At 43.5% G+C, this 16,805-nt stretch overlaps 1 protein-coding gene across 1 annotated transcript in view; it reads right to left on the reverse strand.

Annotated features, from left to right (window-relative positions):
• Window positions 1-16,805, reverse strand: part of LOC143300602 (1-phosphatidylinositol 4,5-bisphosphate phosphodiesterase gamma-1-like) — a 69,984-nt gene that overhangs the window by 14,071 nt on the left and 39,108 nt on the right. The window contains exons 18-27 of the mRNA XM_076614383.1: window positions 16,049-16,171; window positions 15,549-15,726; window positions 14,404-14,472; window positions 13,482-13,585; window positions 11,958-12,106; window positions 8,761-8,909; window positions 7,605-7,701; window positions 6,021-6,111; window positions 4,147-4,317; window positions 1,569-1,677 (exon numbers count right to left, since the gene is read on the reverse strand). Of these exons, the coding sequence (XP_076470498.1) occupies window positions 1,569-1,677; window positions 4,147-4,317; window positions 6,021-6,111; window positions 7,605-7,701; window positions 8,761-8,909; window positions 11,958-12,106; window positions 13,482-13,585; window positions 14,404-14,472; window positions 15,549-15,726; window positions 16,049-16,171 (1,240 nt within the window). The remainder of the gene's footprint in view (window positions 1-1,568; window positions 1,678-4,146; window positions 4,318-6,020; window positions 6,112-7,604; window positions 7,702-8,760; window positions 8,910-11,957; window positions 12,107-13,481; window positions 13,586-14,403; window positions 14,473-15,548; window positions 15,727-16,048; window positions 16,172-16,805) is intronic.

Consider the following 16,805-nt stretch of genomic DNA (forward strand, 5'->3'; position numbering starts at 1 on the left):
ATTCCCTTCATTCTCTCAACAGTATCTACCAACAATTCCCTTCATTCTCTCAACAGTATCTACCAACAATTCTTTCCATTCTCTCAACAGTACCTACCAACTATTCTTTTTCTCAACAGCATCTACCAACCATTCTTTCCATTCTCTCAACAGTATCTACCAACCATTCTTTCCATTCTCTCAACAGTATCTACCAACCATTCTTTCCATTCTCTCAACTTTAAATGGCCACATTAATCATTTCCATTTATTCAATAGGTCATTAAATAAAGAAAGTTACTGAACAGAAAAATGCACATAACCCCCCACAAAAAAGCAACCAAAAAACACACAAAAAAAACAAAAAAAAACAACCCCAACCCCCCCCCCCCCCCCCCCCCCAAAACACATTTCAACATTTCAAGCAACAAGAAATCATTTCTTTGTCCGGTTAATGTGATGTGTATACAATTAAAAAAATAAAGCCATTTATTAATCTGAAATGCAGTGCATGAAAATAAAATCAACACCTACTTAACGTCTGACCATTTTATAAATCCAAATCAAAAGGTCATACATTTTTCATCAGAAGTTAAAAAAAACAAAAACATGACCTGAACATAAACATAATTATACATTATAAAATGAATTATATATCACGGGAGAAAAAAAAATATTGGCATACAAAACCAAAATTTGTTTGCAGGCATCTTACTTATCCTTGGTGCAAAAAATAATACAACAAAGTCAGATTGCCGAATTACCAAGTAAAAAAATATGATCAAAAATAGTGTCAAGGCCTTCTAATAAAAAACAACAAAAAGCAAAAGATTCTGGAGAAGGAAGCAGCGAGACAGAAAATAAGAAAGGAAGAGAAGGCAGAAGGAAAAGGAAGAGGCCAAAAACAAAAAAACAAAACAAAAAAAAACAGAAAGAAGGAAATTCCTCAGTCTCAATTTCCAGACAAAGGGAATGCTGTTTACATTGACAGAGTCCCCTGGTATCCCTACAAGAGCGCACAATGTTGGGATAAGTGATATGATGGTTACGGATACTTATATAGCTCCTATCCTTGGTTGGAGAGCAAGTTCTAAGCGCTTTACAGCCTTGGGGTCATTTGCACAACAGGCTGCCTACCTAGGTAGAGCCGACTGACAGCTGCCATTTGGCGCTCATCATTCGTTTCCTGTGTCATTCAATCAGATTTCAGTAAGTACACATACACACAGACAGATGTGTAACATTTTACATGTATGACCGTTTTGTTTATTTACCCCACCATGTAGGCAGCCACACTCCTTTTTCGGGGGTGTGCATGGTGGGTATGTTCTTTTTTTCCATAACCCACCAAACACTGACAGGGATTACAGGATCTTTAACATGCATATTTGATCTACTGGGTGTGTATACATACAAATGGGGTTCAGGCACAAGCAAATCTGCACATGTGTTGACCAAGGAGATTGGAAAAATGTCCACCCTTTACACACCAGGCGCCATTACTGAGATTCAAACCCAGGACCCTCAGATAGAGATGTATGATGATCATTAAAAAGTTTTCTGACAAACAGTTGGGGGGACCAACTCACTGTGATGGTGAGGGTGAGGGGCTCCACCCCCAGCTGAGCCAGAAACTTCTTCTCATAGGGGCTGAAGGCGTCATGGTTCATGATGGCCGGCTTCAGCACATAGCCACACCTGCAACAGTAGACAGCATACTGGTGTGTGTAGAGGTGCACGCACACACACACACACACACACACACACACACACACACACACACACACACACACACACACACACACACACACACACAGCCACACCTGCAACAGTAGACAGCATACTGGTGTGTGTAGAGGTGCACACACACACACACACACACACACACACACACACACACACACACAGCCACACCTGCGACAGTAGACAGCATACTGGTGTGTGTAAAGGTGCACACACACACACACACACACAGAGCCACACCTGCAACAGTAGATAACATAGTGGTGTGTGTAGAGGTGCACACACACACACACACACACACACACACACACACACACATTGCCACACCTGCAACAGTAGACAGCATACTGGTGTGTGTAGAGGTGCACACACACACACACACACACACACACACACACACACAGCCACACCTGCAACAGTAGACAGCATACTGGTGTGTGTAGAGGTGCACACACACACACACACAGAGGCACACACAGAGGCACACACACACACACACACACACATAGCCACACCTGCAACAGTAGACAGCATGCTGGAGTGTGTAGAGGCACACACACACACACACACACACACACACACACACATGCGTGCACACGTCAAGCACCCATGCATACATGCAGGCACTCACACACACACACACTCACACACACACACACACACTCCACATTTTCTCACACACAAACACACACACACACACACACATGCATGCACACGTCAAGCACGATTGCTCACATGCACACACTCATACAAACATGTACACTCCTATGCACACATACCGCACTCACACACACGCATACACAAGTGTCTACATCAAGTTTGCATGCATGCATGCAAACACTCACACTAACACGAATGCTCATACACACACACACACACGCGCGCGTGCGCGTGCACACGCAAACACTCACATGCATTCACTCAAACACACACACACGATGCGACAATAATACTACTTTCAGAGTACAGCCTCATCAAGGAGCAACCATAACAACATCGTCATACAATTTATATTATCATTCTTCATTATCATGAAAATATACAAAACAAAAATATCCCAAGGCAAAAGTTTCAATCCCAAATGTGTTGGGTTTTGGGTTTTTTTCAGCCCGTCGCTGGCTCCTACCCAGAGCTGAGAGTGCTACTGGCTCCTACCCAGAGGTGAGTGTGCTACTGGCTCCTACCCAGAGCTGAGTGTGCTACTGGCTCCTACCCAGAGCTGAGTGTGCTACTGGCTCCTACCCAGAGCTGTGTGCTACTGCCTCCTACCCAGAGCTGTCTGTGCTACTGCCTCCTACCCAGAGCTGACCGTGCTACTGCCTCCTACCCAGAGCTGTGTGCTACTGCCTCCTACCCAGAGCTGACCGTGCTACTGCCTCCTACCCAGAGCTGTGTGCTACTGCCTCCTACCCAAAGCTGACCGTGCTACTGCCTCCTACCCAGAGCTGACCGTGCTACTGGCTCCTACCCAGAGCTGTGTGCTACTGCCTCCTACCCAGAGCTGTGTGCTACTGCCTCCTACCCAGAGCTGAGTGTGCTACTGGCTCCTACCCAGAGCTGAGTGTGCTACTGCCTCCTACCCAGAGCTGAGTGTGCTACTGGCTCCTACCCAGAGCTGAGTGTGCTACTGGCTCCTACCCAGAGCTGAGTGTGCTACTGCCTCCTACCCAGAGCTGACCGTGCTACTGGCTCCTACCCAGAGCTGAGTGTGCTACTGCCTCCTACCCAGAGCTGTGTGCTACTGGTTCCTACCCAGAGCTGAGTGTGCTACTGGCTCCTACCCAGAGCTGAGTGCTCTGCTGGACCACACAGTCAACAGTCATCCATGCCACACTTACAGATATGTCTTTGGCAGTGTTGCTTAAGTTTCTTGACCAACACTGCAAGGTGTCTGTATTCCTCACAATCTGGTTGATGCCAGGACATACCATGAGAGAACAGCCTTGTTTAAGTAGTCCCAAAACTAAATGGATTTTCCATAGTAGTATCGTCATCACCTCTATCGTCACTCTTCACTGTCGCCAAAATGTACAAAACAAAAATGTCCCAACTGAGAGCAAGGCCTTGAATGTTTTACTGTAGTGTGGTTGGCTTTATAATTGCATCCAGTAGTTTACATATCTAATTTTGAGATATCTACACTGGCCAGCATTTCTTCCTTCTTTTTTTTCCCTTCCCGTTGTGTTATTGTGGTTGTTGTGCTTTTTTTTGTCTTGATTTGAGTTTTCTTATTCAAATTTAAGTTTTACCCAGTAGCTGCTCTGTTTCTTTTTCTTCTTCTCTGAATTATGTTTAGTCTACTTTTAATCTTTGTCTGTATGTCAGTCATAATGTAAAATCTGAATAAAAATGTTTGATAAAAAAATGTCCCCAATCCTGGGACACACACACACACATAGACACACACAGACACAGACACGTCACCTTCCGTTGGCCAAGAAGCGGCCCTGGTTGAGCTGCATTGGGCGGTCAGGGGTCTGGTAGTTCAGCGCCAACATCTGAGAGCCGCAGTTCCACAGAGGCACTGGGTCGTAGTTGGATGAGTCCACACGCTGGCCTTTCGGGTACACTCGGCTCAGCTGAGTGCGGTGGTACGTGCGCCCAAGGTTAAAGAAACTTGTGAATAAGTTGTTTTGCCCCCACGCACACCACGAAGCGTAAAGTAACACTTTTTTTTTTTTTTTAAAGCCCCGTGCATGCTGCTGGTCAGTGAATGGCTGTCCCCTGAACTCATGCCTCTTCAGCTGCCTTATTTTTCATCAGCAAAATCAATTATTTGTATTTGTATTTCTTTTTATCACGACAGATTTCTCTGTGTGAAATTCGGGCTGCTCTCCCCAGGGAGAGCACGTCGCTACACTACAGCGCCACCCATTTTTTTGTATTTTTTCCTGTGTGCGGTTTTATTTGCTTTTCCTATCGAAGTGGATTTTTCTACAGAATTTTGCCAGGAACAATCCTTTTGTTGCCGTGGGTTCTTTTACGTGTGCTAAGTGCATGCTGCACATGGGACCTCAGTTTATCGTCTCATCCGAATGACTAGCGTCCAGACCACCACTCAAGGTCTAATGGAGGGAGAGAAAATATCGGCGGCTAAGCTGTGATTCGAACCAGCGCGCTCAGATTCTCTCGTTTCCTAGGTGGACGCGTTACCTCTAGGCTATCACTCCACATAATTATTGCACCATTGTGGAGTATACAAAAAGTAGTCACAGCAACTCAGACTCACCCCACACTTCTCACCTCACACAGCTTCAGCAGTCACAGAGGAAGGTGGCAGAACAAATAAGATGCTCAAAGATGATCAACAGAGGTCAAGTGGAATAAGATGCTCAAAGATGATCAACAGAGGTCAAGTGGAATAGGATGTTCAAAGAGGATCAACAGAGGTCAAGTGGAATAAGATGCTCAAAGATGATCAACAGAGGTCAAGTGGAATAGGATGTTCAAAGAGGATCAACAGAGGTCAAGTGGAATAAGATGCTCAAAGATATCAACAGAGGTCAAGTGGAATAAGATGCTCAAAGATGATCAACAGAGGTCAAGTGGAATAAGATGCTCTAAAATATCAACAGAGGTCAAGTGGAATAAGATGCTCACAGATGATCAACAGAGGTCAAGTGGAATAAGATGCTCAAAGATGATCAAGAGAGGTCAAGTGGAATAAGATGCTCTAAGATATCAACAGAGGTCAAGTGGAATAAGATGTTCAAAGATGATCAACAGAGGTCAAGTGGAATAAGATGTTCAAAGATGATCAACAGAGGTCAAGTGGAATAAGATGCTCAAAGATGATCAACAGAGGTCAAGTGGAATAAGATGCTCAAAGATGATCAACAGAGGTCAAGTGGAATAAGATGCTCAAAGATGATCAACAGAGGTCAAGTGGAATAGGATGTTCAAAGAGGATCAACAGAGGTCAAGTGGAATAAGATGCTCAAAGATATCAACAGAGGTCAAGTGGAATAAGATGCTCAAAGATATCAACAGAGGTCAAGTGGAATAAGATGCTCAAAGATGATCAACAGAGGTCAAGTGTGCAGCATGCTCTTGGCACATTGAAAAAGAACCCATGGCAACAAAAGTGTCAAAATTGATAAGAAATCCACTCTGACAGGCACACAATTATAATTACACCTCACCACTGCCTCACCCCCCCCCCAACCCCCCTTCCCAACACATATCCAATTTGTAAGTGTGAAGACAAACAAAAGTACATACACCTCACCACAAGAGAACATGTGGACAAACAGTGAAGCTACAAAACACTGAGTTACCAAGAACACTTCAAAGGATATTTCAAGAAAAACCTGGCCTTGTGCTTGTTCACAAACTTCTCTGCTTTCGTCTCTGGGAAAGAGGACATCTCATAGAAAGGACCAGGCACTTCTGTTGGAGTAAAAACAAACAAACAAAATAAAATAAAATCAATTAAAAAAAAAAAAAAGAAATCTCACTGTGTCAAAAGTGCACGACACAAAACACTCACTCTTACGCATTTTTGGATATATTTCAATGTTGTACACCAACAAGCATTTTATCTCTGGATGCAATCTCAAACATAAATGATCATGTTTAAATGCAAATGAATCTGAATGTATCAACAGAAACAAATGTAAACAGAGATGTAGAAGAAACTTTTTTTTTTAATTGTCTGATACTATTACAAACATTAGAAAAGTTCCCTTTCATCAGAATTGAAAGTTTGAACCTACATGTATTTTTTCATGGTTTTTCAGCAAAGGAAAGCGGCGAGAAACCATCAAATCTTCAAGTATGATCAAACTTTTGATTCTGAATAAAGGAAACATTCTACACCATGTCAAAGAAATACACTGTACTTTTCACTATTTCAGCAGATTTTTTAAGGAGCAGATAAATAGTTCGAAGACATACATAACCAAGCTTTATAGTTTGGTAAAATTCTTGTTTATTGTCCATACAAGGTAAGAAAAACAAACAAACAGACTCTTCTGATGTGACTGTAAAAGAGCATTCAAAATACTTTTCAGAAATGTATCAGCCTGACACGACAAAACAGTGACACCAAATGCACTGGCTGTACTGTTGACATTCACACTGACCACCTGTGAATGAATAAACCATTTTTATTTCATGAGGGAAGTGGAATAAGCAAAAACATGCACAGAAACTGAGAAAGCAATGAGAAATTATCAAGAGAAGACAAATTCAACTAGTGAAACAGACAAGGCCCAAACACAAATGTATATACATGCATACGCATAAACATCTACACATTCCTGATCATCAAATGATGTGCGCACCCACAAACCCACACACAAGCATGAATATACATACATTCATACATACATGAAAACATGGCGTCAATGACACATAAACAATAAACATGCATCTATTAATGTGTATGACTTTCTGAACAGAGACACTGACACTGACACTAGTTTATTGAATAGGCCACAGCCCCTTTCAATGGGGATTCACAGTCGACAGATATATTGTATAATTACATGAGGAAAAAAATTACATTTGTATATTTTGGACTGCATTCAAGATCTGGGATCTAAGCTTAAAGGCATAGAAAAGAAACTTCGCAAAAACCAAAATATTCTCTTCTGGAACTTTCACAAATTCCAGATGATGAATTTCGAAATTGACAATATTCTGTAAATACTTAGATCTTAAGTCTTCATACTTAGGGCACTCAAAAGTGAAGTGAATTTTTGGTTTCAAGTGAGTTACTACAAAATGGACAATTCCAGTTTTCTTGATTCCTTGAATAACGGTATTTGTGAACATTAATTTGTGATACTCCCATCCTAAACTGAGCGAGGGTGTTGCGATATGTGTTCATCCATAACACAGAACACAGAGAGAGAGAGAGAGAGAGAGGATATACGTACTGTCAGCATTAAAAGGCACAGCCTGGCAGTAGACAATGAGGTCGGAAAACTCTCTCGCGATGCGCATAGTTCTCTCCAACATCTTCTGCTCTGATGTCTGCGCATAGACACACAAACACACATGAATACACACACACACAAGCACACATAAATACACACACACACAAGCATACACAATTACCCTCTGTACAGACCAGTGTGTGTGTGTGTGTGTGTGTGTGTGTGTGAAGCACTTTTTGTGCTTTCTTGATGTCATGATACACATTTGCTATATGTATAGCCTTGCTGTGTGTATACATGCACACATACAGACATACATTTTCCCTCCTTGTCAGTCTTCTATCTGCTCTGGTGTGCCATTATGTACTTGACATTATACATATATTTTTGTGTACACAAAATTCATCATTATTATTGCTAACATCATCATTATCATTATTACCTTTCTAACTTTTTTATATATAGAATTATCATAATTATCAATATTATCATGTCCACTACTTCCTCCCTTACCCTCTGAATAACTATGGACAGCCGACAATGTGGGTAGTTTGCACCATTCAGTACTATACACTACTCATCATGATTGCTCCCTCCCTCTCCCTCCTCACTACCATGGACAGCCCACTATATGGAGAGTGTAAGCACTATATATGTATCATCATCATCATTATCACCATCACCATCATCATCATCATCATGTCTATCCTCCCTCTCCCTCTGCACAACCACTTTTTGAAGAGTTGTCAGCATTGCATTAACATCATCATCATCATCATCACCATCATCATCATGTCTACTCTCCCTCTCCCTCTGCACAACCACTTTTTGAAGAGTTGTCAGCACTGTATCATCATCATCATCATCATCACCATCATCACTATCAGTATCATCACCATCACCATCAGTATCATCATTATCACCACCATCATCATCACCATCATCATTATCGCCATCACTATCATCACCATCACCATGAGTATCATCACCATAATCACCATAATCACCATCATCACCATCAGTATCATGACAGGTCAGCCCTCACCCTGTGCACTACCACAGACAGCCCACATTGTCAGAAGTCTGTAAGCATAATAAATCATCATCACCATCACCATCATCACCATCGTCATCATCATGACAGGTCATCCCTCACCCTCTGCACAGCCATGGAGGAAGACTCGGTGATCTTGTCCAGCCAGTCCCTCATGTCTTCGTCACTGTCCACCAGGCAGTCGATGGGCAGCGACTGGTGCCGGGTGCTGATGCGGAATGCAGCCTTGTCCCCACGCGGCGCCAATGGCTCTGAAAGAATTTTTTTTTTAATTAGTTTCAGTTTCTCAAGGATGGGTTGCTGCTTAGGACAAATCCATGTATATGCTACACCACATCTGCTAGGCACATGCCGGACCAGCAGTATAAATGAATGTGATTAACTCATTGGAGATGCATCAGAGCTTCAGCTCCGGTGCTCTGCCCGCTCAGAACAATGTGTCGAAGCGTAAGATCCGACGGAACTCCAAATTTTTGTTCATACACTCAGCAGTGTTCACTTAAAGAGAAACTACACAGGCTTCTGGAGAGACCAGTTTTGGAAAACATGAATTCTTTCCCTTTGACCGGTAATCATGTGAAAGGCTTTTTTCTCGATCTTTCTTGACCGGGTCGAAGGTCGACTTTTACACAACAAAGATGGTGGCACGGCGAATGTACTCTCTGCGTGAGGTGGTCAAACTTGTGACAGAAGAAGGATCAGACATTGAACGTGACCTTCTAGACACTGGTAACGAATTTTCTGATGGCATTCAGTTAGTACCAGATGATGATTTTGAAAGTGACGACGAAACTTTGCTGACTGACCCCTACGACGCTGAGACAGAAATTGACAGTGACACAAGTGACGGCCATACTGCAAGACAAGATGACTTGATGACTGTAGATATTGACGATGAGGAACAAGAATACATGTATGAGTAGGTAAAAGACCTGACAGACTTCCAACTGGCTGCACCTTTCACTGGGACCCTCGAACTCTCACTGACTTTCCAGACACGCCCACTCCTGTGACTTCTACTGACTGATCAATGACAAAGACCTCATCAAGCTGTTCAAGACAGAAACAAACCACTATGCTAGGGAGACATGTGATCAAAAACAAGCAACAGGACAACTGACACCATGTTCAATTTTTAGAACTTGGAAGCCAGTGACAATCGGCAAGATGACACGTTTTGTTGCCATACTCATACACATGGGACTGATAAAAAAAACCCTGAGAATCACTGACTACTGGTCAACCGATCCTTCTCTGCACACTGAGTTTGCCTCAAGCTGAAGCGTGAGTGTTTTCGCTCAATTCTTGCCTTCTTTCACTTGAATGACAATAACAACTTCATTCCAAGAGGGCAAGATGGACATAACCCATTGTACAAGATTTGCCCCTTCTTTGATCAATTGCTGGAGGTGTGTTTACAATATGCTATTGTTGCTAATCTATTTCTTGTGTAAATAATGTTGATTTTTACAATTTTTAATGAATAATTTGTATAGATTAATGTAAAATTATCATTTTCTGTGTGTGAACTTATTAAATTGTGTGTGGGGGTGTCTATTCAATGGGTGTGTCTGTCCATTATGCATGGGTGTGTCTGTGCATGTGTGTTATTTATACTGTCACTCCTGAATTATTATGTGTATATATATGCTGTGTAATATTATTGGTGTTTATTTTGCATTTGGGTTTGTTTGTTTTTGCTCCCCCTTTTTTTTTTTTGCAATACATGCAAAAGCTTTTCTTCTTTTTTTCTTATGACAGCATCGTCTGTTACAGAAATCCAAAACACTTTACACGCATAAGGAGGAGATCTACCAGACACAGAAGCAGACATGGGGAGACTGAGGCCAGGCAGTCACTGGCCTGCTAACATTCCACCCACCAAGGAGCAGCAGACCAGGAAAACACAGAGAGGGTGTAAGGTGTGTTATGCCAAACTGAAAGCACAAGGAGCGTCATGTCAACAATTGAAAAAAGCCAAAAAATCCACCACAATCATGTGTACACAGTGTGGATTTAGTCTATAGAAATTTGCCAGAGGACAACATTCTCATTGCCATGGGTTCTTTTTCAGTGCACCTTGTGTATGCTGCACATGGGACCTCGGTTTATAGTCTCATCCGAATGACAAGACACTCAGACAGATTTTCCAGTCCAACTTGAAAAGGGGCGAGACAGGATTCAAACTCAGACCCTCACGGACTGTGTATTGGCAGACGAGTGTCTTAACCATTCTGCCACCTTCCTTTTTTCCATCATCATTAGTATTGTGTTCAAACATGTCTTCCATGCATCTTTCATTCTTATGATCGTCTAATGTATTTACTTATTTGTTATCCTTATTGTAAGTTGTTTGTCAGCTGATCATTAGTATTGCATTCTAAACAATTGTCTTCTATGCATCTTTCATTTTTATGATTGTCTAATGCATTTACTTATTTGTTACCCTCTCTGTAAGTTGTTTGTGAGCAGATCATTAGTAATGCACTGTAAACATTTGTCTTCCGCGAAAATCTTTCATTTTAATGATTGTCTAATGTATTTAATTTTTTTGTTACCCACTCGGTATTTTGTTTGTGAGCTCATCATTAGTACTGCATTCTAAACAGTGAGGAAAAACAGTACTGTCTTGTGGTCTGTACAATGTGGAATGTGTGTGTAGGTGCATGTTTGTGAGTCTGTGTGTGTCTTCATGTGTATGTGTGTGTGCATACATGCGTGCATGCGATGCACATCTGTGTATCAGTTTTCAGTTTCAAGGTGCCAAAGAGTGTGGAACGATCCATACATGCTACACTGCATCAGCTGAATAAAAAAAGAAAAGAAAAAGGGAGCAGATGTCTGATCTCAGCACAAACCCAATGTGCTGATCAGACAGACCTTGTGAGCCTAGCCCAGGTTTGTGTAAAACAGTAACAAAGAAGTGTGAAACAGTAACCTACATTAAAACAAAACAAAATGAATGCAATTACAATAAAGTATTGTATCGCAAAAGATATGCAACATGCATGTGATTTTATGTATGTGTATGTGTGTGTGCATGCATGCATGTGTGAGTGTGTCTGTGTGTCCAAGTGTATGTCTGTGTGTCCAAGTGTGTGTCTGTGTGTATGCATACATGCACAAGCACGCATGGGTTTTTAGTGAGCACCAGTGTGTGCCAATGTAAGGCGCAAGAGATCCTCCCTGCCCCTTGGGCCCACAAAGCATCCCTGGATGTGGATACAGCCTTGTTGCAGGGAGCCTCCACCCCCCAACTCCCCTCCCCTCCCCCCACCCCATCCCCTGACCACACCTACCCACAAAGCATCCCTGGATATCGATGCAGCCTTGTTGCAGGGAACCCAGGGGCATGGCCTCACTGTTGGGGTCGCTGTGGGTCTCCACCTCCTCCACAAAGTTGGACGGGAACCAGTGCTGCTTCTTGGCCCCATAGTCCCCCCTCCACCTGCAGGCATCACATCACACAGCATCAATCTGAGGTGAGGAGGGACAGACACCTGTAGACATCACATCACACAGCATCAATCTGAGGTGAGGAGGGACAGACACCTGTAGACATCACACAACACAGCATCAATTCGAGGTGAGGAAGGACAGACACCTGTAGACATCACATCACACAGCATCAATCTGAGGTGAGGAGGGACAGACACCTGTAGACATCACACCACACAGCATCAATCTGAGGTGAGGAGGGACAGACACCTGTAGACATCACACCACACAGCATCAATCTGAGGTGAAGAGGGACAGACACCTGTAGACATCACACAGCATCTGAGGTGAGGAGGGACAGACACCTGTAGACATCACACAGCATCAATCTGAGGTGAAGAGGACAGACACCTGTAGACATCACATCACACAGCATCAATCTGAGGTGAGGAGGGACAGACACCTGTAGACATCACACAGCATCAATCTGAGGTGAGGAGGGACAGACACCTGTAGACATCACATCACACAGCATCAATCTGAGGTGAGGAGGGACAGACACCTGTAGACATCACACCACACAGCATCAATCTGAGGTGAGGAGGGACAGACACCTGTAGACATCACACCACACAGCATCAATCTGAGGTGAGGAGGGACAGACACCTGTAGACATCACACCACACAGCATCAATCTGAGGTGAGGAGGGACAGACACCTGTAGACATCACACCACACAGCATCAATCTGAGGTGAGGAGGGACAGACACAAGCACCCCCTATGGACAGTCGTGACGCAACGCTACACTGTGTTTGTTTTTGAAGAGTTGTATGAGGATAGGGAGGGGTTTTGTTGTTGTTGTTTTTTTTTTTGTTTTTTTTTTTGCTGCAGCATGAATCTTTGTATTTGTATTTCTCTTTTTATCACAACAGATTTCTCTGTGTGAAATTTGGGCTGTTCTCCCCATTAGAGTACATCGCTACACTACAGCACCACCCATTTTTTTGTATTTTTTTCCTGCGTGCAGTTTTATTTGTTTTTTTCTATCAAAGTGGCAAGAAGTTTGTTTCATTTACATCCTCTTGGAGCAATGAAACAATTACACACACCACACAAACTAAAAGAGTGATGTCAAAAACTAAACAAACAAACAAAAAAGCCCGCTTGAGCAAAGAAGCAAAAACATGTTAACAAGTCATTTTTTTCCCAACAATGTATATTTTTTTTCAAATTGGTAGAAAAAAATATATCGAAAAGAAAAATGCATAGAAGAGACAAATCTGTAAAACCTTGGACCAAAAAACGGTAAGGACAGTGAACAGTAACTAACAGTAACAGAACAGTAAGAGAACAGTAGTAGATCAGTATAAGAACAGTAACTGACCATCCTCCGTCCTGACGACTGACGTTGGTGATAATAGCCCCTTTACAGAACGACAGCTCGTCATCACGGTTTGCGTTGTAGTCATGTAGGGCTTTAACTCGCAACTGGAACCCCCAAAACACACGCACACACTTATAAGAATGAAAATGATAATGCAGTAACATAATAAAATATTGATAATGCGCTGAATGTTGTGCAGAGACAAACTGATAACAAACAGCTGTGCTGAGTATACCTAGATAACTTTTGTTGTTGTTGTTGTAAGAACAAAAGGCAAAGCTTTGGCGGCTCATGGGCGATTTCTGCTGATTCGAAAAAACAAGAACAAAACCAAAAAATGCAGTGTAAAGAGGTGCGAGTAGGGGGAGATAAGGGGGGATGGGGTGGGGTTGCCAGTCCTTATATATTAATGCAAACCATATTTTTAAATTTTGCTCACCACCTAACTGTGTGTTTGTGGAACTGAGAGTTTGTGTACTGGAAACGGAGTAAGTTCCACTCTAAGCAGCCCAAGTTGATTGCCATTCAATCTTTTTATGATCATAACAGAAGTTCTATCAAAGTTTTAACATTACCTTATCTTCATCTTGCTTTTCCATTTAAAATGGAAAAAAAATCTCCAAAGGTAATAATAGATATATACATTCATATATACATTCTCCGCCACTGAACATTTCAATCATGATGTCATCTTCTCAGTCCTAAATCGTTTTCTCAGTGATTCAAGTCTGGACTATCTATACTTGCCAAAGTGGTTGTTTAGTCTGTAAAAGTGGAATTTTTAGTGACTTTATTCTTTGTGCATTTCCTTTATGCATATCAGAAAGCACACAGTACTGACAGTTCACCAGTACATACTACTGAAAATAGGAGAAGGAAGTGGATGAATGCCTAAAGAAAAAAAAAAGGAAATAGTATTTACCCTGGTGGTGAAGTCATTAGGGTTGATGTACACGTCTGGAGCACCATAGATACCAGTTTCGTCTGGAGCCTGAGGAAAAGTGTGTTCGTTTACATCCAGAAAGAAAGGTACAATGATTAAGCAATGGATGCCATTCAATTCACACACAAGATGCCTCATTAATATAACGGGAATAATTCACACCCTCACTCACACGCACATGCCTGACCCCCCCCCCCTCATCTCCCCTCCCACACACACACATACATGTACACACAGAGGTTTTCACATGCATACTACAATCTTGTCCACTGCCATTCTCCCTTCCCTTCACACACACAAACACACACGCACATCAACATACCTGCCACACCAACTCCCTCTCCACCTTATTCTCCCATTACATTACACACATATTTCCCTGCTTCCCTCCACCAATCCATCCCTTTACTGCCTCTTCTCCTCACCCCCTACCCATTATCCCTCCTCTCCTCACCCCTTATCCCTCCTCTCCCCACCCCCCCCCCACCCATTAATTCTCCTCACCCCACCCCTTAACCCTCCTCTCCCCACCCCTTATCCCCTTATCCCTCCTGTCCTCAACCCCCACCCCTTATCCCTCCTCTCCCCACCCCTTATCCCGCCTCTCCTTACCCCCCACCCCTTATCCCTCCTCTCCTTACCCCCCACCCCTTATCCCTCCTCTCCTCACCCCTCCCTCCTCTCCTCACCCCCCCCCCCCTTATACCTCCTCTCCCCACCATCCACCCCTTATCCCTCCTCTCCTCACCCCCACCCCCTTATACCTCCTCTCCCCACCCCCTACCCCTTATCCCTCCTCTCCTTACCCCCCCCCCTTTACACCTCCTCTCCCCCCCCCTTATCCCTCCGCTCCCTACCCCCCCCCCCCCCGCTTATCCCTCCTCTTCTTACCCCCCCCCCCTTATCCCTCCTCTCCTTACCCCCCCCCCCTTATCCCTCCTCTCCTTACCCCCCCCACCCCTTATCCCTCCTCTCCTTACCCCCCCACCCCTTATCCCTCCAGTCCCGTCACTTTAACTCAAAGGAGTCACAGACACAACCTTGTGCCATGTGCATGTGACCCCCCCCTCCCCCCTTGTCCAGACACTGCACCATGTGCATGTTGACCCCCCCTCCCTCCTCACCATGTCCAGGCGCTGCACCATGTGCATGTTGACAGCGTAGCGCAGCCTGGTCTTCCTGTACAGGGGGTTCTTCTCGTAGTGTGCCACCAGCTCCACCAGACTCTCAAACTGGGCGGTGCCCATCTGGAACAGCCTGCCCTCCAGCTTGATGCGACAGTGCTTGATCTTACCCTCCGCTCTGCAGCAACAACAACAACAACAATTTGAAAAAAAAACTAGTCAAATAAAACAGGGGGGTGAAGTGAACCTGTTTGTTTGTACTCTTCCAGTCAGCATCCCACTGGGGGATGCAAAAGAAGAGTGAAGTGAACAGAATGTGGACTTCACTCAGCCCCCAAACTTGGGTTTACCATCACACAGTAATTCGTTCAGAGATAGTCCTGCGAGAGTGAATGACATCTGCTGTGTGAATGTTTACCTGCACACATGTATACAACTTTTTTTCAAAAGAAGAAGAAAGAAGAAGACAGATGAAAAAGAAAGAAGTGACCACCACTCACCTGAAGGAGATGGCGTACACACTCTGGTCCTGACTGCTGTGTCGCACCAGGTAAGCCCCATCATAGTGGATCCTCTTCAACATGTCTTCTGCCGCCATGCGACTCAGACCCTCGTGGTACCACCTGATCACATGCAGGAAACATGCATATCAAAACATATCAAATTAAAAAAAAGGTCATACACATAAAATGTCACTTGTCTGTCTGAGTGTGTATGCGTGCGAGCCTGAAATCTGATTGAATGACACAGGAAACGAATGATGAGCGCCCAATAGCAGCTGTCAGTCGGCTCTACCCATGCAGGCAGCTTGTTGTGCAAAAGACTATGTTTGTAAAGTGCTTTGAGCTTAGTCTCTGACCCAGGACAGGCACTAGATAAATATATGTATCATTCATTCTCATCAAGCTGTATCATCTTGTGTTGTCCTACTGTATTGTATTGCATTGTTATCATATCGTACTGTACTGCACTGCACTGCAATGCATTGTTTTTTTACTGCATTGTATTGTACTGTACTGAATTACTTTTCTTCACAACAGACTTCTCTGTATGAAATTTGGACTACTCTCCTCTCCAGAAGAGCACATCAACACGATGCAGTTTCACCCCCCTGACTTTATTTGGAAAAGCACAGGACCAGGATGGAAGATGGCTGTCGGAAGAAGAGGGCGCTCTATAGGCATGCACAGGGGAGGTAACCTGTAAGGGGGTGGTAACTAGCTGCATGTACTTTCATTTTCTCTCCTTCTCAGGGGT

Source organism: Babylonia areolata, chromosome 26 (genome assembly GCF_041734735.1).
Source record: "Babylonia areolata isolate BAREFJ2019XMU chromosome 26, ASM4173473v1, whole genome shotgun sequence".
Classification (NCBI taxonomy): domain Eukaryota; kingdom Metazoa; phylum Mollusca; class Gastropoda; order Neogastropoda; family Buccinidae; genus Babylonia; species Babylonia areolata.